The following is a 25,263-nucleotide window of genomic DNA, read 5'->3' as shown; positions in this document are numbered from 1 at the left end:
TTAGAGTATACATTAGAAAGGAGGAATAGTAGGAAAGGTCTCTTTATAGAGAGAGGACATTCAAAAGTGAACGCCCACCAACAACAGCCAAGGTCCTTGTTTTATAAAGTTCTGGCAGCCACATACACCCCCTCTTCCTTCCCCCTTGTTCCTTCTCAGGTTCTATCTTTATTGACTGGATAACTCTAGGTTCTGGGTTGTCCATTCCTGATTGGCTCATTTCCATCATATGAGGGGTGGTCTATGGCCATACTTAGGTCTTTTGTCAAATTCCTGAGGGAAAACTGAGGGGGGGGGAAGGTGGGGTAGGTTACATTCTTAAGAGGAACCTTACCCTGAGGGGGTTTGCTGCGGTCAGACACTCCCAGCATTGTTGCAAAATATGTCTTTTTCCCCACCCAGGGACCTCCAGACCTATCCTCTCCCACTCTGCCTATTGTATCCTATTTTTTCCTATCACACCAGGGGTCTTCGTGTCAAGGTGTCTGTAGTGAGTGGTCTTGGAAAAATGGCCTGGTCCAGTCACTCCTGAGATGCTATCTATTGTGCTGGAAGACTCCAAAGAAATCATGAATTCCTTGGCCTTTATAAGGAGACACATTAAAGCATGTGTAAGGCAGGGATGCAGGTCCTAGGAGGAAGAGACGCGGCAAAAAAAGTCTTTCATGGGGTCCCTTTAGTTTCCCCATCTCAAGTATACAGTTCAGTGATTTAAAAAAAAATTTTTTTTAATGTTTATTTATTTGAGAGAGAGAGAGAGAGGGAAGGAGAGGCAGGAGAGGCACAGAGAGAGAGAGAAAGGGAGACACAGAATCCGAAGCAGGCTCCAGGCTCTGAGCTGTCAGCACAGAGCCCGATGCGGGGCTCGAACCCACAAACCGTGAGATCATGACCTGAACTGAAGTCAGACACTTAACCGACTGAGGCACCCAGGGGCCCCACTGAGTTTTAGTACATTATGAGTTGTGAAATTATCCCCACAATTCAACTTCTTTATTACAATTTTTCAGTTTAATTTTTAAAAATACAAGAGACATTTATTTAAAGTAGTACATTTGCAGCTCAAATATTTCTAAATTGTACATTTCAGGTCTACCCAACTTCTTAAAAATATTTGAGGAGAGCTGCAACCACAGATTTCAGCTCCATGATTATTCCTTTGCCCATTCCTCCCTCTCTTTGCCAAGTGACTTCTTTCAGATAGGGTTCAAGATAGAATTTACCCTGTTCATATTTTGTCCACTGTTCTTTCCTTTATTATTATTACTTAAAAAAAATTTTAATGTTCTTTTATTTTTGAGAGAGAGAGAGAGAGTGAGCGGGGGACAGGCAGGGAGAGAGGGAGACACAGAATCCAAAGCAGGCTCCAGGCTCTGAGCTGTCAGCACAGAGCCTGAACCCATGAACCGCCAGATCATGACCTGAGCTGAAGTCAGACACTTAAATGACTGATCCACCCAGACTCCCCTTATTATTATTACTTTTAACGTTTATTCATTTTAGAGAGACAGAGAGAGACAGAGCACGAGTGGGGGAGGGGCAGAGAGAGAAACAGAATCCGAAGCAGGTTCCAGGCTCTGAGCTGTCAGCACAGAGCCTGACATGGGGCCTGAATCCAGGAACCATGAGATCAGGACCTGAGCCAAAGTCGGATGCTCAACTGACTGAGCCACCCAGGTGCCCCTGTCCACTGCTCTTTAGGTAAAATCTGCTTGCTGCCTTGCATTCGGGTCCACTGTTCTCTTAATGCGAAACACCTGTTGTTATACAGGTTCTCAGGAAGCCTTATGGCCTCTTTCACATCATCATGCTCACATATGGTAACACAACCCCAGTTTATTAAACCCTGCAGCACTGTAACACCATTTTCATATACCCCCCAGCCACCGGCTTGATGCTGCAACAGCAGCCCTGCTCCCCATTTTGACCCAAGACCCCACAATTCAGTTTAAAATCCTTCCCTCACCCCAGAAGATTCCCTTCTACCTAGTTGTGGTCAATCCTGCTCCAACATTCAGACACAGGAAACCACTGACCCTTGTCAAGAAGTGGATATTTTCATGGTTCTGCAGGGTTAGAGCTTTCTGAGAAAACGTTACTGGCACCTGAGTTAAAGGACAAGCCTGGAAGTTAAAGGGAATTAGATAGACCTTGAACCATCTGTTCTCATTCAAAGGGTATTAAACTTACCTCTTCCAGAGCCAAATGCTTCACCTTCTGTGGTGCTGACTTCCCTCTCCCTTTTGGAGAGAATTTATTTACATTTACATTCCAAAGGGCTGTAAAGACTGTGCAGCAAGGGTTTCTCTCTTTTCTCCAGAGGGGAGGAGGGAAGGGGAGATAATCCTATTTCTACATAAAACCCCGATTCTTAATCTCAGGTTTCCTGAGATACAACTCCTGGACATGGGGTCCCAACCATGTGGCTATTACTAGGTCACCTCTGAGAAATTGGTGGTGCCATTGTGGTAAATAATAACAATGACTCTGATCTCTGCTCCAGCAAATTCATGGTTTCTTTCAGGACAGTGATGAACAAATATAGACAGCAACAATGTATCAATTTTGCTGACAAGGATGAGATCCCATTTGAAACATAGTTTTCTGGAAGAGACACAGGAGACCCTCATAGGCTGACTCATGGGATTTGAGAGATATCAAAAGAAACTGTAGCTGACAGGTTGAAAGGATTGGAAGACCTTGTTGGCTGAGGACTGGGAGGTAAGATTGGAACTAGCAGCCCAAATAGTGCCGTGGGCTTTTTTTCTCTCTTACAGGCAAGGGAAGAAAGGGCCCAGGAATCCTTAAAATTGCTCTGTGGGTGGGTTGACAATGTTAGACGTTTCTGCTGCTTTCTCCTCCAGGTTAGATGAGAAAGAAGAGGAATATTCCCAAAGTTGGTCCTTGGGTAGGCCAAAAACAGTAGAAATTATTTTGTTTATTGCTCTCTCCCTCAGTGGGAGGAGAAAGCATTAATTAGTTACCAAAACTGAAGCAAGGTTTGGGGCACAGCGGCTGCTAAGGTGCTCAGATCTGAAGGGAGATGCATCTCACTTATTCCTATGCAAACACTTTGCTTCCTCCACATCCCTCACTCCCCTTCTGCTATGATCTCTGCTGCCTAAAGGTTTAAGGGTAGGCTCAGGACTTCCTGTCTCCAGGGGATGGGGGTAGCTACACACTCATCTCTTTAAGCTGGGGACTTTTAGGAGGGGAAGAATTAAGATGTTAATCATCTGTTGGACACAGGTGTCTATGTGCCTAGTTCTGTGGCAGGAAATGGGAGTCAGGGATGGATAATAAAGGTGCTAAAAGTGTAAAATGGGGAGCCATGGTTGTACGTAAGAGGACAGAAAGAAACAGCCCAACCACAGCCCAGATGCTCAGAAGTGCGCAGGCATTGAGCCAAAGAAAGAAATAAGGGCGAAACCTCTCCACTTATCCACTTACCTAGTCTAACTGTCACTGCAGCCACTTCTTCCAGCTGGGAAATAATAGCTTATCTTGGCAGCTGTCACTGTAGTTTTTGAAATGCTAAGTTAACTCTTAGGGCTTTAAGCAAAACCTGAAGAAAAGAAAAACAAATTTAATAAAAGACTGTATATTTTATTTGTACATGTACTTGGGCACCTTCACGAGAAAATGAAGACCCAAAGCAGTAGCTGGAGCTGAATGCTATGTGCTAGGTTGGACAAAGGGTAAGAAATCGTGAGAACGTGACAAAACACAGGGGTTTGGGCTAGGGCAGTTAATTGTGGAAAAGTGACTAGAAAGATGAGGATCAGTTTAACAAGTTTGTACAGAATTCTCCCAGCCTCCACTCCCCTTCTCTGGTGACGAAAATGTTTTCCTTCCTTCTGGTACAGGGAGGGCACTTTTCACATGGGAGTTTTATCTCCTGCTTTCTAGAAGAAAATGGAAGGCCGGAGGGCCCTTCTTGCATCTGCTGCTTTTAATGTGACTTTAACTCACTCAAAATAATCAGTATGCCAATGCAGCAAATTTTGGGGTAACATACGCTGAAACCCGAAATTTTGTTGCCGAATTAAGTCTGACTGCAGAGTAGAAATTAACATGGATGTTATATGCTTGTAATTTCCTACCTCCCAGGGGCTAGAGTGGATTGATACTCAAATCATGAAAAGCTACAAATAAAGAAATGTTAGTGGGACATGTATTAGAATGAGTCTCCATGACTGATGAATTATGTTACCATTCTTGCTGAAAAGGATCCTCTGGAAGGTCTGGTGAAGAAGACATGAGAAATTACAGTTTCACATGCTATATAAAATTAAGGTTTTGTTTTTGTTAACCTTAATTATATAAAAAAAATTCTCATAGTTGTTTAGGATTCAGAAGTTCAGTCGAAAGTATCTGCCAGTCATTCACAACTCTGAAGGCTGAAGAACATTAATTCTTTAAAGTATTGTTTCTCGAGAGATTAATATGTCATATTGAAAATTGGTTGTGGATTTTTATTCTGAAAGACGGATTTTACTTTTATTTGATTAAGAAGATGCTCCCCACTTAAAATTATCAGCTAAAGAATTCCTGCAAAGAGTGAATACGTAGACATTTCTATTAAGCCTATGTTATTTTCTCGTTCTTTTTCAGTTTGGGGGATTAATTTTACACAACATTGCATAAGCCAATTGACCAAGAACATTATAGGATTGCAGCAAACTTGAGAGAAAGGAAATCTCAAGTCAGAGACATGAAATGGAAGGTTAGGTAATATTTGTCTGCCTAACTCCCAAGGACATTTTGGCATCCTGTGTTTAATAATCCCATATCTAGCCAATAAATCAATAGACTTCATAGGGATGCTACAATCTAGCTTAAGAAAAATATATCTTTAAAGAAGAATTCCTGGGAGCCTGGTGGCGCAGTCAGTTAAGCAGCTGAATTCAGCTTAGGTCACGATCACACGGTTCATGAGTTCGAGTGCCGCATCCGGTAAACTTGAGCCCCTCATCCAGTTAGCACTAGTCCTCCATGTGGTGAACATGAGCCCTGCTTTAGGTGAACATGAGCCCCGCTTCAGGTGAGTCCCATTTTTCTCTCTCTCTGCCCCTCGCTCACTTGCACCCTTTCTCAAAAAAAAAAAAAAAAAAAAGTCCTGCTCTGCCAAATTGGAGAGCTTTGTAATGGAATACCCAAGGATATGAGCTATAGTCCATGTGGCTTCATAATTCTATGAAGACACAGGCTTGTTTGCTATATATATTTTTTCTTTCATAATTTGCTACAAAAAATTATTCACGATTTAAGCTCCCACCTCTCCTTTCTGAAAACTCTCATTTTAACTAATGTATCTATAATATTCAAAGTGTGTTAGAATAATAGTGTTCTGCCCTGTTAGGTAATAAAGATTATGTAGATAAAATTTGCTCTCAATTTTGTGTGACTTTTGCTTGGTTTTTGCTGTAATACTCTGTTTTTATAACTGTACGTTATTAGAGTTACTTTTTTTATAGTGCTGGAAATGTCTGTATTTCACATCACTACTATTATTATAAGAAAAGGTATTAGGGAGGATTAGTTCTATTTTCAGCAGTGAAAGCTCTCTATAAAGAAATGCAAAACGGAAACCTAAGCAAATGTAGCTGAACATATGGATATATGTGATTATTTTATTTATTCATTCAAAAGATATATATTGAATGCTGACTATGAGGTGGACATTGTTTTATATACGGGTGGTACAGATGTAAATAGAGCAGACATAAACCACTTTTCTTAAGAAGCTTATACTCTAGTGGGAAGAAACAGAGAATAAAGAAAATATGTTAGTAAAATATGAAATATGTTAAAGAGTGATAAGTGCTACAGAAAGAGATTAGGAAGAAGGGTGGGGGAGATGAGGATGTTTGGTTAGTTGATTTATGGCTGTGTCTCCTAGGAGATGTACATGACCTGAAGGCAGGGGCTCTGTCTGATGATGCTTGTCATCATACCCTCGCAGGTATCATTACATGTGGCACTTGGCAAATCTTGAAAGAATGGGTGGGTAAACTCAGCATTGAGTGAACCCTCCCCTTATCTTGATCTACTTTTTTTTCTTCACATCACTTTATATAATACAGCAATCCCAAGACCCCAGGTGGATGCCTGAAACCACAGATAATGTCTAACCCTATATTCTACGTTTTTTGCTATACATACATACCTATGATAAAACTTAATTTATAAATGAAACACAGAGATTAACAGCAATCTGTAATAACAAAATAGAACAATTATAACAGTAACTGTAATAAAAGTTGTGTGAATAAGGGTCTCTCTCTCAAATATCTTACTGTATTTTACTCAGCCTTCTTGTGATGACGTGAGATGAAAAAATCCCAAAGTGATGAAATGAAGTGAGGTGAATGACCTGAGCATTGGGATGGCAAACCATTGACCTGATGATACGGAAGAAGAAGTATCATCTGCTTCCGGGCTGCAGTGGACCGTGAGTAAATGAAACCGTGGAAAGCAAAACTGAGGCTAAGGAGGGGTGGGGGGTGGAGGGAGGGGATTTTGTGTATAAGTTTTGTTCATTATTTATTGTCTGCCTAACTTGGCAAGAGCATAACCTGCACAAAGGTAAGAATTTTTACCTGACAGAATTTTACCTGACAGGTAGTAGGATATGATAAATATTTGTTGCATGAACGTGCACATTTGGATAAGTGATTTTCCCTAAGAGGGAACAATGAAGTTATTAGCTTATGACATAAGAATTTTGTTTGCTTCTTTTGCAAAGCCAACTTACTTCTGCCAACAACACATATTCTGATAGCTACTGACAAATTCACAATTTGCTCAAGCACCTTATGAATTAAATGCTAAAGAAGCTAATCCTGATGCCAAACTCATGTACCTTGGAATATCAAATGCCAAAATACATTAACTGTATACTTATTCAGTGGTCAATGGCATGCCGTTTTCTCTATTTCTGAAGATCTTCAAAAAGATTTTCAAGAAACTGTAACAGTCGCTCAATTTTTTGAAAAGTGAGGTAAGAGTATGTAAATATACATGAAACATCTCCTTTAGTAGACTGGACAGATGTGGGGTGGAAGTTTTCACTGGAAAGGTACCACAAGGTTTTGTTGCTTTGTTGCTTTTTTATTCCAATAAAATGTTTATATCCTTTCTCATCCAAGGCACATAGCCATAGCCACAAAGTATTTTCTGACAAAGCTAGTGGGAAACAGGACTTTCTTTTGTTCTCCTAATGAAAGGATCAGAGGTTTTTTTAATTTGTTTTTAATGTTTATTTATTTTGAGAGAGAGACAGAGCATGAATGGGGAAGGGGCAGAGAGACAGGGAGACACAGAATCTGAAGCAGGCTCCAGGCTCTGAGCTGTCAGCACAGAGCCTGAGGAGGGGCTCAAACTCACAAACCATGAAATCATGACCAGAGCCTAAGTTGGATGCTTCACAGACTGAGCCACCCAGGGGCCCCGGGATCAGAGGCTTTAAAGAGTTGCAATTTACAGTTGGAAGAGCCACAGATGGCCCTAGAAATTCAACCTGAGAATCGCAGTTTAGGAGATTGACACCTGAGACTAAATACCCAGTATTAACAGAGTTTGAATGATTAGGACATGAAAGTCAAGTGTACAGTATTTTCCTTCCTGGACATCTTGAAATACCTAGTGATTTGCTGACAGCATTTTGGAAAGATTTTTGTTCATTATTTATAGATGACTATTAGACTTTAGCTCCTTAAGGGCAAGACAGACTTCCTTAAATCAGTCTACCTAAGCACCAGGTGCAGCGAACACTAGCAACATTTGTGAAGCCATTTCTAGATAGAAGACTATGGGCTAATTTATTTTCATTGAGAAAGTTATGGTCATTAATAGAGAACTTAAAATCACATCATATTATGTAATCCTTAGTGGCTTCATGTGAGTTAATTTTCATAATCTTAATTGCCTCCTTTTTCTAGAAGATTCTATGTTTACACTCATAATTTTCAAAGTCTGTTCCACACTTTGCCTAGTGCTGTGCAATGTGCTATTGACAAGAGTTTTATGGTGAAATAAATTAGAAAATCATGAATAAAAACTTCCATCTGTTAGAGATTTATGAGGCAAATCAGGATTTTAAGAACTCTTAAGAAAGGCAGCATTAAAGAGACCTTTTTAACTTTGTTTAACTCAGCATTTCCTGAACTTACCCTCAAAACTATTTTCTAATGATAACTCTATTTTTTGAGTTATAAGACATCAACTGTTGTAAATCATATCATTATTTGATGTACCACTAAGAAAGGAAAACACTGACAATATGCCTTTGATTTCTAAGACTCATTTAATATATAGTCTATAAAACACAAGCTCAGGAAATAGTTCTTTATCCTACATAAAACATATACTCTAGAAGTAAAATACTAAAATTATTTTTTTATCATTTTGGTTAGTAATTTCAGTAACAGTCTAAATGTTCTTTTATTGATTTCCATAAATTGTGAAAGGCAGTCCCTTGAATTCTGATACAAATGTATTTAATGGTATGCTGCCATACCACTGCATACATTTTGTTATCACAGTTGTAACTTCTTTCTGTGATTTTTGAAGTGTTGACTATGAGGCTTAGAGGCCCTTGTATTAGGGGAAGTCACTTTAAGGAAAACTCTAGGGCAGACAGAGGAGCCACATCAATCTAGGCCCATTGATGACCCATGATAAATTTTATTACAAACCATGCTCTCCTTTTTTTTTTCTTTAAGTTTATTTACTTATTTTTGAGAGAGAGAGAGAGAGGGAGAGCAGGAGCAGGGGAGGGGCAGAGAGAGAGGGAGAGACAGCGAATCCCAGCAGGCTCTGCATGCTCAGCACAGAGCCCAGTATGGGGCTCAGTACAGGGCTCGGTACAGGCTAGAACTCACAAGCTGTGAGATCATGACCTGAGGTGAGTCGAAGGCTTAACCACCAACTGAGCCACCCAGGTGTCCAAGATCATGCTCCTTTAATCCTCCTCATGGTATTCACACATGTGAGTTCCAAACCAGATTTTTAATTATTCCAGGTAGGATCCATATCTTCATTTCTCTCTGTCTCCCCAGTGTGTCCACTTTATATAAGAGTAGGATCATTATAAATGTTATTTATTAACAAAAGGACATTTTTGTCTATGAAATAGCCAAGTGGAAACATCTCCTATTTGAAAAAATCCATATTATTTACTATGGTAGTTAGCAAATCATACCTACAATTGCCTATTTGTAAAGATGTTTGTTGTTAAGATGAAGAATATAATTTCATCTAGAAATTAGATCAGAAAAGCCACAATAAAGTTTCTAGTGCCATAAAAGAAGTCATTTTAATAATAAAGACACATAAATAAGGTGTTTATTATGATAGACAATAAAGTTGTCTTTCAACCCTGTACAACACTGAATTCCAAGTAATTTGTAAGGAATATATTCATCTTTTTACATTCAAATAATGGCTGAACAATGATGATTATCATTTTTGCTGAATAATTTTCTTTTTATCTTTTACGAATTCACCCAGTATTACAGTAATTTATAGTACTACAGTGCTTGGTAATATTGAAGATATGAAATAAAATTCTTCTAACAGTATTTAGAAAATAAAAATAAAATAATTAAAAGTTATTTGTATAACTTTTTTGTGAAAACAAAATAATTAATTTTTTTTTCTGTAAAAATAAATTACATACTTTACGTTGAAACGTCATTCTATTAAAGTGTTTAGAAAATAGTTACATTCACGTTTTGGCAGTGTGCTCAAACATTCTTATATGCCATTCCCTCATGCATGACAGAATGAGGTGCAAGCTGTTTACATGGGAGCAACAGCTTATTTTCACAGGAAAGGAAATGATACGTGAAATGGAATTAACTTCAAAAACCAAGTATCATAAGACAGAGATACAATAATTCACGAAGAAAACGTATCTTTCAAGGCCTTTCAGGTGATGCAACCTTTGACTGTACTTTATCAAAGGTAGTTTTTAATCATGCTACCCTGTAACTTCCATCAAATTAGCATGTCCGTTGATCGCAGTTTTAAAGCATAGTGTCTGGTCAGTTGACGAAAGCACAACAGTTGCACTGATTAAGGACCATTTTTGTAAAGGAGCAAAAGAAATTAGCATCTCCATTCTCCTCTAAGTGTGGCTTGCAAGGGTAGCACCTTTGGCACAACACAGAACCGTCTTCCACATGACGACCAGGTGGCAGCAGTCTCTGGAGTGGCACAACATGAAAACAGGGCTGCTACTTCCGGCAGTAAAATTATTGAGCCAAATTTGCTGGTCTCTCTAGAAAACAGCTAAAAGACTAAGACCGACTTAAGTTTAACCAGACAGGAAAAAAATTCGTAATTATCTAAGATAATGGCAAACGCCTGAATGGCAATTTGGAAATGAACCTGCTTTCGGCTGTTTCTTCTTTTTCTTACTTTTCTTCTGCTTTTTCTCACTTTTCTTCTGCTTTTTCTCAGCCTTATTTTTGCTCGGCTTCTTTTTCTTGTTTTCCTCTTTATACCATGGTCCCCAGACTCCTCCGTTGAGCCGAGGATTACTCCTAGGGTCTTTGGGAGGGTACCTGACAGGCACTGCGGTTTTATTGAACTGTGAGAGCCTCCGTAGGAGCTGTTTCACGATTCCAGGATACCTAGTAGATAGGTCCACCCTCTCATATGGGTCAGCCGTGATGTTGAAAAGCCATATGCTTTTGCCAGTTGACAACGTAATTCGTTCATTGTGCCACCGGTTTGGCCCCAGGTTGCTGAAAGACTGAGGGGGAACCCAGTCACTGTAGCCAGGGTTTCCTGTAAGCAGTTTCCAGTGCTGCACCCTGATGGCTGACTGGATTGCAGTGTTCCAGATCCCATAGCCTGCTGCCCAGGAGCCATTTTTTGCCTTGGTATAAATGGGGTCGATGTTGTGCAAAATATCCACCCGGGGTGAACGAAGGCCTTCGCTTATGGTTTCCCAGACATCATAGCCATCCAGTTGAGTGTCCTCATCAATCTGTCCTTCAGCCAGTGAAATAAGAGTGGGGTACCAGTCAGTGATGTGCACAAGCTCCTTACACACTGTTCCCTTGTTTTTCAGAAGTGGACTATGCACAAAGCCAACGGCTCGAATGCCCCCTTCCCAGTATGTTCCTTTGCTACCTCTGAGAGGCCAGTTACTTCCTCCTGCTGTGGGTTGGCCGCCATTATCTGAAGAGTAGATGATAATGCTGTTGTTATAGAAACCGTATGTCTTCAGAGCCAGGGTCACATTGTTGATTGCTTCATCTAAGCAGGAAAGCATGGCAGCGTACCTCCGCCTATTTATGTTGATAATGGATCTGTAATGTTCAAAATACCTGCCAGGAGCTTGCAGTGGTGAGTGAACAGCTTGGTAGGCAATATATAAAAATATAGGCTTTCTGGGATCATGGGAAGCTAAGATTTGCTGAACTCTTTGAGTGTACATCTGTGTGGAGTATAGGCCATTGTCATAGTCCCAGGCAGCATTGTCATTTTCATATAAGTCATAGCCACACATCCCAGGACTGTCACATTTGTAGTGTGTATAGTAATCACCACTTCCCAAGAGGGAACCAAAAAAGGTATCAAATCCTCTCTTGGTGGGCATACATTCTTTTCTGTAAAAACCCAAGTGCCATTTTCCAACCATATGTGTCGAATATCCAACCTCCTTCAGCTTCTGAGGTAGGGTTGCATTGTCCAGAGGTAAGCAGTTGGGTTGGGTAGGTCTTATGATAGAATGTTGAAGTCCGGTGTGTATCTGATACCTTGATAAGAGTAAAAAATTTTGTCAGTGCAGGATAAAAGAGATATTATAAAGATTCTTAAACTAAACAATGCTCTTGTGAAGAGAAACTTCACCCCAAATAAAATATGACCAATTCAGTATTTCTACTGCTGATTCAAGTCTTACCCTAGTTAGTTTCATATATAACATTTGAAATACATTTCACTCTAAATCGGTACTTTTGAAACTGAGATTTCACCACTTACCTCAAAGTGTCTTTAAAATTCTTCTAACAGTATTAATCTGAATAAACTTTAATCTCTTAACTAATTATGTAATGTTGAAAACTAATGTGATAAGGGAAAGGATATGAATGTACATAGAGTATTATTATTATTATTATTATTATTATTAGTCTAGAGAACTCACATTAGCTCCCAAATCATTTCCTGAGATCTCTAATTCAAGCTAATTCTGAAGTACTAAAAATACATGCAAAAGTTATACAAAAGTCTCCTGTTTGATTGTCACAAAAATATTTTATAATTAGTCCCCAGCCTGCTAGATCTCTGTAAAGAGAAAGAATTTTTTCTGGCTCACAATACATTATTGCTGAAAAACCATCTTAGGGTAAGTATTTTAGCTAATGCTAAGGAAGGATTACATTTTCCCCCAAACAGCAGGAAATGAGTTCTTTCATGTATTTTCCACAGTGTCTCTCTTTTTAAAAAAGTTGCATTCACTTACAATGTAGTCTAGGAAAACAAGGTAACCCTTTCTATACATTAAAATTAAATGAACGTTAGTTTCTGGCATTGTTCTTTTTCCCAAAGATATTTTGCCAAGGATTTTTTTTTTTTTTTTCAGAGAATGGTTATTATCACATAGTGTATGAATTTTCACTTGGGTCAAGATGTGCCTATCAGTTAATGACATTTAAAAGTGATTGATTCCATAGTTATTATATAAGTTCAAAAGGACTTTTAAAATAGAAAATATAGAAATTCTGAGAAAATGAAGGTTGTAGAAGGTTTTAAAGTAAATGTGAAAATATTCTTGGAATCAAGTTACAAAGAGTAATACTGAGATCAAAAGTAAAAGTTTTTACAATGGATTTAACCAGAAAGGCCAACATGTCATACATACCTTGGGTGAGTACTTCAATTTATTTAAATCTACAAATGAAAGGTTAATGTAACTGTGAGTTCTTTTGAAGTATCAATTGTAGTCACATGCTTTTGGTTTTGTAGGGTCTATAGGGATATTTGGTCACTAAGGCAAGGCAACATTCACATGGGCCCTGTCTGCTCTGCTGATCATTTAGCTGTCAAAGTTTCACAATTATCACAATTGTAAGAATTTAAAATGTAATCAATTCTCAAAGAAATAAGCATTTCAAAAGCATTATTTAGCACCAAAGTCAGACAGTATTGTTACTATCCTTGGTAACTTTTTAAAATACTATTTTATGTATATTGTTCTGGTTATTTTAAGTTTGTATCTTTTGAGAGAGAGAGTGCGTGTGTGAGTGCGTGCAAGCAGGGGAGGGCCTTTCAGAGAGGGAGAGAATGAGAATCCCAAGCAAGCTCTGCACTGTCAGCTCAGAACCCAGTTCTGGGTTGGGCTTGAACTCATGAAACAAACCGTGAGATGGATCATGAGCCAAAACCAAGAGTCAGACGCTTAATGAACTAAGAAACCCAGGTGCCCCTCCTTGATAATTGTTGATGATCTAGTTCAAGATCCAAAACATTCACTTGTGAAACTATTGATTTTGTGACAAGGACATGACAAATTGGTAACACCTATCATCATAAGCATTGAGTAAATTTAAAAACTGAAAAATCTGTATGGGCAAGCATTTTGATGAATTATTAACTAAATAATTCTATGCAGAAAATGTACTTGGCCAGAGCATCTATTCAATTCATTGAATGGCTAACCAATTCAATCTTTCTAATCAAACTGGGCATTCTCTCAGCTAGTACTAAAAGCAAAACTAATTGAGCCTTTTGAAAAGCAGGAAGTACAGAAAATGTTTACACAAAAAATAGTAGGAAAGAAGAGGTGTGCTTCTTTCAGGAGAGGGTATAGTGTTAGCAGATAAGTGAGAGAGGTCAGAATTATTAACTGTGTGGTTTCTGTCTTCCCCACAGCCTAGAACAGTTTTCATATGGGAAAATCCAGAACCAACAACAAAAAGATTAGGCAGCGGCTCATAACAGAAGAGATATTTTCAGGACAGACTCTTATTAAATGAACTTGAGACTGAGGCCAAATTGGTGGAGTTTCAGGTAGAATCTGGGGCATGGGTTAGGGGTACAGTTTGGGGGTCAGACAGTGTTGGGTTTGAGTTTGCTCCACTGCTTATTAGCTGTGTAGCTTTGGGCAGTACTTAACCACTCTGATCCTCAGTTACCTCCTCTGTAAAATAGAGATAATAATACATATTGTGTTGCTGTGGCATTGAAGACAGCATAGAGTCTGGTAAGGAGAATGTGTCAGCAAATGATTGGTTTTGCTATTATTACATCAGAGTTCTGAGTTACTATGTTACACATTTGTGTAAAGTTTTATAATGTATAGGCTTTCTTTCACATGTATTATTGCATTTAGTCCTCATTGCAACAGTAAGAAGTAGGATGCTTTTATGTTAACTTTAAACATTTTTTAAAAGTTTATTTATTTTGAGAGAGAGAGAGAGAGAACAGGAGGGGTAGAGAGACAGGGAGAGAGAGAGAGAGAGAAAGAGAGAGAGAGAGAGAGAGAGAGAGAATCCCAAGTAGGCTCCACACTATCAGCACAGAGCTCGACATGGGGCTTGATCCCAGGACCTATGAGACCACAACCGGAGCTGAAATGAAGAGCCAGATGCTTGACAGACTGAGCCACCCAGGTGCCCCTTATGTTTATTTTACAGACAAGAGAATAGAGATGTAGAGATGAGCCCAATTCCTCCAACCTGCTCCTCCAAGCTGTGAAATGAATTCCTGAATGACAGAGCTTAAGCTGATGCTCTTTCTATTCTCTTACAGAGTTAATAGCAGTACTTCTTGAAAACTCAAGGAGCAGAGGAAAGATGGCATCAGTCTTGAGAAGCAAATCGGTTCTAACTTTCTAATGAAAGATGGGGAGGATTTTTGTAAACCAAATAGTGAGGCTTATCGTGATCCCAGAAAAAAATTGAGAATAATTTTTTAAGGGGATGCCTCGTGAGCATGTAAAAAAAAAAAACAAAAACAAAAAACAAAACAAAACAAAACAAAAACAAATTAGGTGGAGCCAAAAAGAAAAGTCTTGCTAAGTTAGCTTCATTTTCTTTTTTAAAAAAAGATCAGTATTAGGTAAACAGCTTAGGAAAATGACAGGCATTTCAAAAATCTGCTCATGATTCTTTTCTTATAAAATAATGAAAAAAAATAACTGTATGGTAACATTGTATATTCACCAGAATAATAATAATATTACACATTCACACCAATCAAGGCATACAGAAAATTTTCATTTATATTATTTCTCTGGCTTCTACAACTCTGTGGACTAGGCAGGGGTAATCCATTTATTACTTTCATCTAATAACAACGAAGACAAAAACACTGAAACTCAGAGTAATTTAGTATAATTGAGTGGTTTGCCAGGCTTTACAGCTGTAAATCTTGAGGTTCTACTCTGGAATCCAGATTTTTTGGCTTTAGAGACTTTTCCATGGTACACAAACAGATTACTGAACAGCTAGACCTATTTAAAGTTTGGGTTAATTCATTTGCATTAATCTTCAGTATTTATTAGTTCAGTTAAGCAATATGTTGAGTGTAGAATGTGTGCCAGGGACTAAGCTTTTGTTTTGTTTTGTCCACTACCTTCCCATCCCCAAAGCTTTGACATCCCTAAGTGAGCTCTAGGTAAAGATCGTACCAGCGACGGGGGTGAGTTCAAGGCATGAGCTCCTTGAACCTTGGGGTCAGGTGGGGCTTGAGACAGTGCTTTCAGTCATGGAGAACACCACTGAATGGTAATAAATTATTTTCTTTAAGGAAGGAGATGGTTGGAATCTAGGGAAGAATCTTTGGCAAAATAGTGACTTTAAGTTGGCAGCAGCAACTAGCTTGATTATCAATCAGATAATTCTTCAAAATACACTACAAAATAGTATATTAATTAATGTAACTGATTAATTGGTCGAAGACTGCTGATCTGGAAAGTAGTCTTGAGCAGTACAACAAGGCTCTTTCCTTGGCTTCAATGCATTGGTCATTATTATCCATTGATTATTATAATCCATGTTATATCCATATCCGTTATCATCCATTATTGCTATGACTTGAATAAGAAACAGAAGAAATGCTTATTATCTAGGTGGAATAGTCAATATTATAAGTGGCATAATCAAGATTCAAAGTAATCTAAATGAGCTGAAATGTTGAAACAAAGACGATGATATACAGATCAAAAGTTAAGGAAGGGCTCAAAGAGTGAGGGGAATATGTCAAAAAGATGCAGAATCCTGAATGAAGGGGCTCTTGCTGGCCAAATCTGGGATAATGTGAGCATCAAAATAGATAGTGATAGTAAAGAATTATACCAATGAATCAAATAGGAAGCCCTGAGTCCATACTAATAAAAAGAAATAAGTAAATAATAAAAGGTTGCTATGGAATGGGATGACATAGTCTACATAATAATTACAAACCACGTAATCAAAGAGTAACTGTACAGTGAAAGCACCTGATAAACACCATATAAATCAAGAGATTAAAGTTAACATCTCAGTAATTGGGACAAATCAACATCTTGTGCCTGCAGACAGGATGCAATGAGAGGAGAACAGCATTGTTTCTGCAGTGTGCCAGCTTAAGATGCATAAGGTGAATCTAGTCCCGAGTAAACAACAGGCAAACCCAAACTGAGGGATATTCTACAAAATAATGGCTGAAAATATTAGAAAAGTGCCAATATAATGTAAGTCAAAGAGATGGTTCAGGAGAAAATGTTATTTTTGTTGTACATGTGCAGTACTTGACTTTTTCTATGAGAGTGTTTCAAAATTAAAAAAAAAAACTGTAAGGAAATCTAATTGGGATAAGTGGAAAGCACTACATGTTAAAAAACAATCATTTACATGATCATTATAGATCTGGGAAGTTGTATATACCAGACTATGAATTTGATAAAAAAGCAAATATGTAAAGAGCTAAAATGCTAATAAGATCTTACATTATATAAGGGCAGTGTGCAAATTCTAAGAAGTAATATTCCTACTCTGTTAATCAGAACACATCTGGAATAGAGTATTCAATATTTAAGCATGTTCTCCCCAAATATATGTACATTTTTAAATTTATAAATTACACACATCCACTGCTATACCAACTTATGAACATTATAAAGCATACACAATAGAAATTTTAAAAAAAGAAGTAGATAAAAATAAATAGACTTTCTGGTATTTGTTCTTGTATCCTAATGAATCACCCTGTGTTTCCCTAGGGTGTACGTATTCCAATCTGGAGACCACTGGTACAGAAGGTAGATTGGTAAAAGATGAGAACTAAAACAGGGATTAGTTAGGACGCTGTTACAATAGTTTAGGTCAAAGATGATGGTGGCTTGGACTACCACCTAGTGGCAATAAAAATGGAAGTAAGTGGATAAATCCAATGTATAATTTGAATTTAGAACTGATAAGACTAAATCAGTGAAGGGAGGGAAAGGAAAAGGAAAAAAAAAAAAAACAAGGACTTTCAGATATGTGGCTGCTATTTTGGTAGATGGCGGATGGACCAGTTGATCTCTGTTTTGTTCCAAAGTATACAATTAGGACTAATGAATAACATTACAAAAAGGCAGATGGCAAAAATAACAACAACAAACAAACAAAAAACCCAACTAAGAAAAAAAAAAGAAATGAAAAACAAAATAGACTAGATGATCGTCTGTCAGGGATTGTGTAAAAGATATATCTGAATTGGAAAAGGAGTACTAGTTACCTTTAAGGTTCCTTCTAACTTTAAGAATTTATGGACCAAGGATGATAGGTCAATGTTTCCTCAAAGAACCCCATGCAATCTCAGAGCAGATTCACAAAAACAAGTTTATAATGTTACATACAAGTATTTGATAAAGAAGTTTCCACAATGCATCATATATATATAACATCTTTCTTTGATTAATATAAAGTTAGCTTAAAAAATAGGTTTTTCACATAGCATTTTCTGAATGCAATGATCATGACTAAGAAAAACTAATTTTGAAATTCAGTCTATTTTTTTTTTATTACCATCTGGCTACCATGTGAAGAAAATTCCATATGAACAATAGTAAACCTAGAGTTGATGTCAAATCTGTTGAAATCAATAGCCATCATTCTCACTTTCCTGCCAGCTTAAAAGACAAAAGCTAAGTGGGCTTTTCAGCTTGGTGTTAGAACGTGTAAAGACTTCTGTAATCTTTTTAAATATTCATTTATGTCACTGGGTTCTGGTAGTGGCAGTGGTTTTGAATTCTCTTTTGTCTAGGGAAGTCTAATGTAATATTATTGTTTTAATCCAATTACATAGTTAATGTACCCTTATAAATGTAAAACACTCATAAGGGTAAAATATGAATCATCACAGTTCCACACAGACTCTAAAGTGTAGGATTGTTACAGAATATGAAGTTAGCCGATAGTGTAGGAAAAATTGATATTTTGAAGGGAAGGAACCAAGTATAAGAGACTATAGTTTATGAATCAAATGTCACTTAGATATTTATAAGTTAGAAAAATATAACTAATTTTCCATATTCTGCAAGGTATTCCTTTACCACTTCCTTCCAAAAGACTCTTTTACCTCCAAGACTGTTGTTCTATTTATAGGACTTAATTTCATCTTTTAGTTAATTATGTCTTCTGACAAAGGTTGTACGTGGGAGAGAGGTATCATAATAAGTTTTTCATCTCATGAATGAATGAATTTCATTGGATATTCATTCATGAGATGAACAACTAGACATAGTTTAGAATGAATTACTTATTCAACATTCAATGATTGAGAGCAATGATTCCTGCCCTCAAAGAACTCAGTGAGCCTTCTTGCTCAACTATAGACCCCAACAGTTAAAAGCAGAAATAGACAAGACTGCTTAACTCATGCTCTAACTAAAACCCATTGTGCTTATTTCTTATCACACTTTCTTGAGGCATTGATGTAGGTGTTTTGCAATGAATGGAAAATTCCAAATGCCAGGCCAGAAAAGCTCTGATAGCAATGGAATGCCTAGAAGACCACACATCCCCTTCCCCACCCAGGTTCATGGACTAAACACATATCCAGTCCCATCCATGATCAATCTCTGCCTGCTCTTTTGCACGTGCCCCCACCCCCATCCTCTCCTCATAAAACTTCAGGTGTCCATATTGCCAGTGGAGAGGCTGGTTGTTCAGTGGAGAGGTTGGTTGTTTTTGTAAAAAAAAATTTAATGGTTTTTTTATTCGTTTTTGAGAGACAGAGCAGGGGAGGGGCAGAGAGAGAGAGGGAGACACAGAATCCGAAGCAGGCTCCAGGCTGTCAGCTGTCAGCACAGAGCCCAATGTAGGGCTCAAACCCATGAACCACAAGATCATGACCTGAGCTGATGTCGTACACTTAACTGACTGAGCCACCCAGGTGCCCCATGTTGGTTAAGGCTTGAACCTGCCACCTCCCCTAGCTGCCTTCACCCAAAATAAATTTACCTCCTTCTCTTTTCTAAAATTCCTCCCTTGAATTTACTGGCTTCTCTTGTGACGAGTTTATCTGAGTTTGTTGGGCAACAGTGTTGGCAAACATAGCCAGGAGCTCTGCTTTTGATTTGTTGGGATTCCTCAGGATGGAGCAGTTGGCTGTGGCAGCTTGCCAGGGCTTCCCCTTTGTTTCCTGAGTTAGAGGCTATGATAGATCTTTAGGTAACAAGTCTAGTGTCTGAGACAGACAACAATTAGAGGACTATTGTGACAGGGATAAATACTACAACAAAGACAACCAGAGCATTCTCTGAGTACTCATATTAGGCTCAGGAAATGCTCTCAGAGGTGGTCATGTTTGATCTGAGGGCATTGATGGTCTATCTAGGTGAATGTGAGGGAAAGGCAGATATTTGCAACACTTGGAACAATATGGACAAAACACAGAGTCACAAGGGAACATGAATCGAATCTGAGGTGATTCTTGAGGGAAGAACAGCCATCTAGGTGAAGAGCTGACATGAAGGCAAAGAGTTTTTCAGTAAGAGGAGCAGAATGTTCAAATGCACAAAGGGAGAGAATTTGGCCCTCTGTGGATCAACAGTTTAGAATATGAGAACAGAGATTCAGACACACCTTGGTGGAAGATGACACTACAGAGGTAAGTAGGTGCGAGTTACAGAGAGCTGTATTACAGCACACAGCTGTACAAAGATTTTTGTACTTAATGTGAGGCTCACAGAAAACCAAAGAAATACTTTTGAGAAGAGTAATATATAATAAAAGTCTGCATTAGAAAACTCACTCTGGTTGTAGTGTGAAGGGTAGATTGGAGTAAAACATGACAAAGTTAGGTAGGTTTGCCCTAGTGTAAGAGATAAATGCTGACAACTGAAATGGAGATGGGTGACAGTGGGGATGCAAAGAAGATTCTAAGGAGGCACATCTGAGAAGGCTACAGGCTATGGAGAATGTGGGAGAGGGGATGGTAAGAGTGAGTCCCAAGTGTCTGGGCTGGGCAGTGGGGTGAAAGGAGTTTTCCTGCATGAAGCTAAGAAATCTAAGAACAGGAATGAATGGGAAGATGGTGAGTTCTGTTCTGTGTTTAGTCGGAAGCACCTATAAGATATGCAGTCGGAGGTGTATAGGACGAAATTATTCCAAGATTTGCGACTCATTAACATATAGGTGGTGGTAATTCATGGGAGCACATGACACCATTTAAAGACAAGATGAGATTGGGGCACCTGGGTGGTTCAGTCGGTTAAGCATCTGACTTTGGATCAGGTCATGATCTCACGGTTCATGAGTTTGAGCCCCGCATCAGGCTCTGTGCTGACAGCTCAGTGTCTGCAGCCTGCTTCAGATTCTATGTCTCACTCTTTCTCTGCCCCTTCCATGCTCAGGTGCTCTCTCTCTCTCTCTCTCTCTCTCTCTCAAAAATAAACAAATATTAATTTTTTTTTTTAAATACAAGATGGGACAGGACACCAAGATGACCCAGTCAGTTAAGCATTCTACTCTTGGTTTTGTATCAGGTCATGATTTCACGGTTTGTGGATTCAAGACCCATGTCAGGTTCTGAGTTGACAGCATGGTGTGGAGTCTGCTTGGGACTCTCTCTCTCTCTCTCTCTCTCTCTCTCTCTCTCTCCCTCCCCCACTCACAACCATGTGTGCTCTCTCTCTCAAAATAAATAAATAAACCTAAAAGAAATAAATAAAGACAAAATGGGGACTGAGGGCCAAAGACAGAGCCCAGGAAATGCCACTATTCCGAAGAAAAACAAGCAGCACAGGGAAAGAGTTTGAGATGAAACAGCTGCTGTGTGCACTAGAGTAGTCAAGGGCAGTTTTAGAGTTGACTGCATCACATACTGCAGAGAAGCCAAGAAAAGTGAGAATTGAAAAGCACCAACGAAACTTGGGAATAAGCCTGTATGATCTTGTAGGGGCCAAGGGCAGACTGCCACCTCCCCCACAACTCCCTGGATGTACCAGGAAGAGAGCTATTAACACAGGTTCCTTTTTACCTAAGAAACTCAATGGCATAATAGGGCAACCTTTGTTTTCCAAACATCTCCCTTCTCCTTCCTACGAATAAACTTCCTTCCCTTTGTATCCCCAAAGGCTTACCCCTCTTCTTAGCTCAAATAAACCTCATATTGCCTGACTCTCTTTGGAAGTTCATGTCCATGTGGATCCCGGTAAGTATGAAACTAAATTTGATTTTCTCCTGTTAATCTGTCTTCTGTCAATTTGATTCTTAAGTCTAGAATAGAAGGATCTTGAAGGGCAGAGGAAATTCTTTCTCTTTAACAACCTATTAAACTATATTTTAGTAGAAATCCAGATTTTAGTTGGTTGAGTCCTGAATGGAAAGTGAACACTGTGAAAATATTAATTTTCCACTAAGGTAGAGCTGGAAGGCTAGAAGCGGGAGCTATACCATTCAACATCAATTACAGGAAGAATTGTCAATTATAGACCCCATCAAAAGAATCTTAACAGGTAAGAATGATCAGTTACAGGTCCCAACAGGAAAAGATGTATACTGCATCTGCTTTAAGAAATTGAGGACCCCTGCAACTCAGCCAATGAAAAACCATCATCACTTTGAACTCTTGTTTTTTCTCCAATGGACCTTAGTTAAAAACAACCCTCCCAACTTCCTCCTTCTCCATAAAATAGTCTTCTTCTCCTTAGTCTGTTGGACTTGGCTATGGCTTTGCTGTAGCTTGTAGGTCCTGAATTATAATTCTCTACCATTCCTGAAGAAACCCATTTTGTTGATAAAATAACTGCTTTTTTTTTTAGGTTGACAAAATGTGTAGATGCTGAGTATAAAATATTTCATGATACATGAATGGAAAAAGAAAAAAAAAAAAGAATAGGGTGAGGCTCCAAGTGCTGATGTGGAGAAATGCTTATGATGTATTATTGAGTAAAAGAACATCTGGCACTGCCAGAGTACCTACTGTATTATTACATTTTTATAACAAAAAAATGTGTAAATTCCCCAAAGGCAGGAACTGTTCGCTGCTGTTATCTCCTAAAACAATACCTGGCTCATAATATGACATCAATAAATATTTGTTGAATGAATAAATGAATGAGAATGAGTGTGTATTCATAGAAAGAGAAAGAGAAAGAAAAAAAATGTAAAGATATACACCAAAGAGTTAGACATCATTATTTCCAGGGAGATAATAATAATTGTAAGAGAAGAGGAAGCTTGCATTTCCTGATATATAAATTTATATAGAATTTATATACATTATGTAAATACCATTTATAATTTCTATATATTATATAAAATACTGTAAATGAAACTTAGGTGAATGGGTGTCAAAAACTTAGCTTACTCTACTCAGACTAATTACATATGGCACTAATGTTTAATTTAAAATAAAAAAAGAAATCTAAATTCAAACAAAGAAAATGTTCATCTCATCAAAGAGGGTTCTTCTATTAGGGACATCTACTCAGGAGACCACATTTAGACCAGAAGAAAGCAGACGGAATGAACTAAATAAATTATGTAAGTATCCCTTCGAAGCTAGAGAAAATGCTCCCTTTAGGCAAAAATAAATAAATCAATAAATAACTTGTCAGGTAACTTAAAATTCCTGGTTCTGAATGGTCTTTCCTTGTCATGAGAGCCTGTTGTTCATTCCTGCAATTGCCTTGCTCATCCACAATATGTTAACATTTACAACATCAAAGATTTTGCTACGCTGAATACAGTTGTCCTGGTCTCATTAGAAACATGGCTGCAAAACACATGTTTAGTGATTTCTTTCTGGAAATTTCCCTTTTAATCTTGAAATTGGTGTCCATCTCGTCAGTGCAGATGAAAGAATGAACGCTTGAGGTCATATCGCCCCAGGCACCACTGGACTGACCAACGAACCTGTAGGAATGCGACTCTACTAGCTTATAGGTATGAATCAGCACTACCCTAGAGATAGAATCACCGACTGTACCTAATTAAAAGAATAAAGATATTTTTCAGGTTTCAAGTCTCTTGGGATGGAGAAGACCTCCAGGGAATCAGACAAAGCGGCACCAGAGCACCTGCTACCCTGGGCCTTCAATCAATGGTGTCCACCTTTTAGGAAACCCCTTCCCCAAATTTTGTCTTTAAAACCCCTCACTTGCAAACAATCAGGGAGTTTGGGACTTTAGAGTATTAGCTCCCTAATCTCCTGGGGCACCACACCAAATATTGCCTGTCTTTCTTTACTGCAAAAGGTGGATACTAGTTTTTATTGGCTTGCTGCATATCAGGTGAATAAACTTTTGTTTCCTTCAGTTATAGACTCTTCTATAGTGTGTGTGAATTCTTGGTAGTTTCCACCAAAGGTCAATTTAGTTCCCAACTAGAGGGTCTTCTCCCCGATTCTTTTTTTCCATGTTGTCTTTCTTTTTGGAATTATTCCTTTTGAAGACCATACTTTCTACTCCCTTAAAAAAATTAATACATAAGTAAAAGATTACCAAACATCTGTCTAAATGAATATTCACTTATATAATTAGTATGTTCCTTTTCGGTAAAATTATTTACAGAATAAAATTTAAGAGGCAACTCCAGAGGTTTATTTACAGTTATTTAATTTTTAAAAAGTTAACATTTATTAATTTTTGAGAGTGAGAGAGACAGAGTGTGAGTGGGAAGGGGCAGAGAGAGTGGGAGACACTGAATAAGAAGGCTCCAGGCTCCGAGCTGTCAGCACAGAACCCGACATGGGGCTCGAACTCACAGACGGTGAGATCATGACCTGAGCTGAAGTCAGATGCTTAACGGATTGAGCTACCCAGGTGCCCCTACAATTATTTAATTTGTAGAGACTATTTTAAGGTCACATATATTTCACAAAGCACAGTGTAACTATAGTGTGAAAATAAAATTTTCTATTTCTTTTTGCTATTCTCTTTACTACCACAGAGTATTATTAAGTCATTTTTTTTAAGTGCAACTTTTAATCTCTATTTCAAACAGAAAATGCATGCACAGGTGTGGACCAGAGATTTCTTAAATGTTGAACCACATTTCATGTTACCAACTTTGCCCTAGAGACAGGGTGCGTTAAGGAAAATACACTTAACTAATATCCTTTGATATTAGAATTCTCAAAGATATCGATTCCTTAGAAAAAATTTAAATCCTTTCAATTATTTTGAAAATATGATCTCTCATTTTCTTCTGTATGCATTAGTCTATCATTAATTATTATTCTTCTAGAAATAGGACTGCCATATTTAAGTCCAACATTTTCTTTGTAGTTCTAACTTTGAAGAGAGAAAAATTATGAAGAGCTTAACATTTATGTTCACCACGTGGCTTTTCTAGGAATTAGCTCAACAAAAAAGTGGTAACTTCTTGCATTCTTAAACAGAATTACTTCCTTTTAGCCATGGTTAGGAATTATCTTTCAAATAACTGATTATCTTTGAACCTGAAATTATCCCCACATAGGTGAAAGTATTTCATGTCAAACTCATGTGGAACTCATCAGTGTCTTAGCTGCAAGCCAGGTGAAAATAAACTGAAAGTAAAGATGGCTTAGCAGGGAATAGATAATTGTTATATAATATAATTGTTGGGGAATGTGATCAAAAAGACATTCGTCAATTGACTCATGAGCTGGACTGGGCACTGGGGGGCTCCTCACCCCCTCCTCTGTCCCGGGAATGTGGGTTCCATTTGCCTTTCCTGCTCCCAGAAGCTGCTCCAAGGACATAGCCTTGAGATGGTCCTGTGATGTTGAAAACACCTGTGTAGTATATAGGGTATATATAGGTGACCGAACCCAGTTAGGACCTCT

At 38.2% G+C, this 25,263-nt stretch overlaps 1 protein-coding gene across 1 annotated transcript in view; it reads right to left on the bottom strand.

Annotated features, from left to right (window-relative positions):
* Positions 1-9,671: 9,671 nt before the first annotated feature.
* Positions 9,672-25,263, bottom strand: part of ARSJ (arylsulfatase family member J) — an 87,020-nt gene continuing 71,428 nt past the window's right edge. Inside the window, exon 2 of the mRNA XM_030313179.2 lies at positions 9,672-11,774. Coding sequence (XP_030169039.1) covers positions 10,349-11,774 — 1,426 coding nt within the window. The 3' untranslated portion in view covers positions 9,672-10,348. The remainder of the gene's footprint in view (positions 11,775-25,263) is intronic.

Source organism: Lynx canadensis, chromosome B1, assembly GCF_007474595.2.
Source record: "Lynx canadensis isolate LIC74 chromosome B1, mLynCan4.pri.v2, whole genome shotgun sequence".
NCBI lineage: Eukaryota > Metazoa > Chordata > Mammalia > Carnivora > Felidae > Lynx > Lynx canadensis.
The sequence above is the reverse complement of the archived record's forward strand: the minus strand, read 5'-3'. Positions and strand labels throughout refer to the sequence as shown.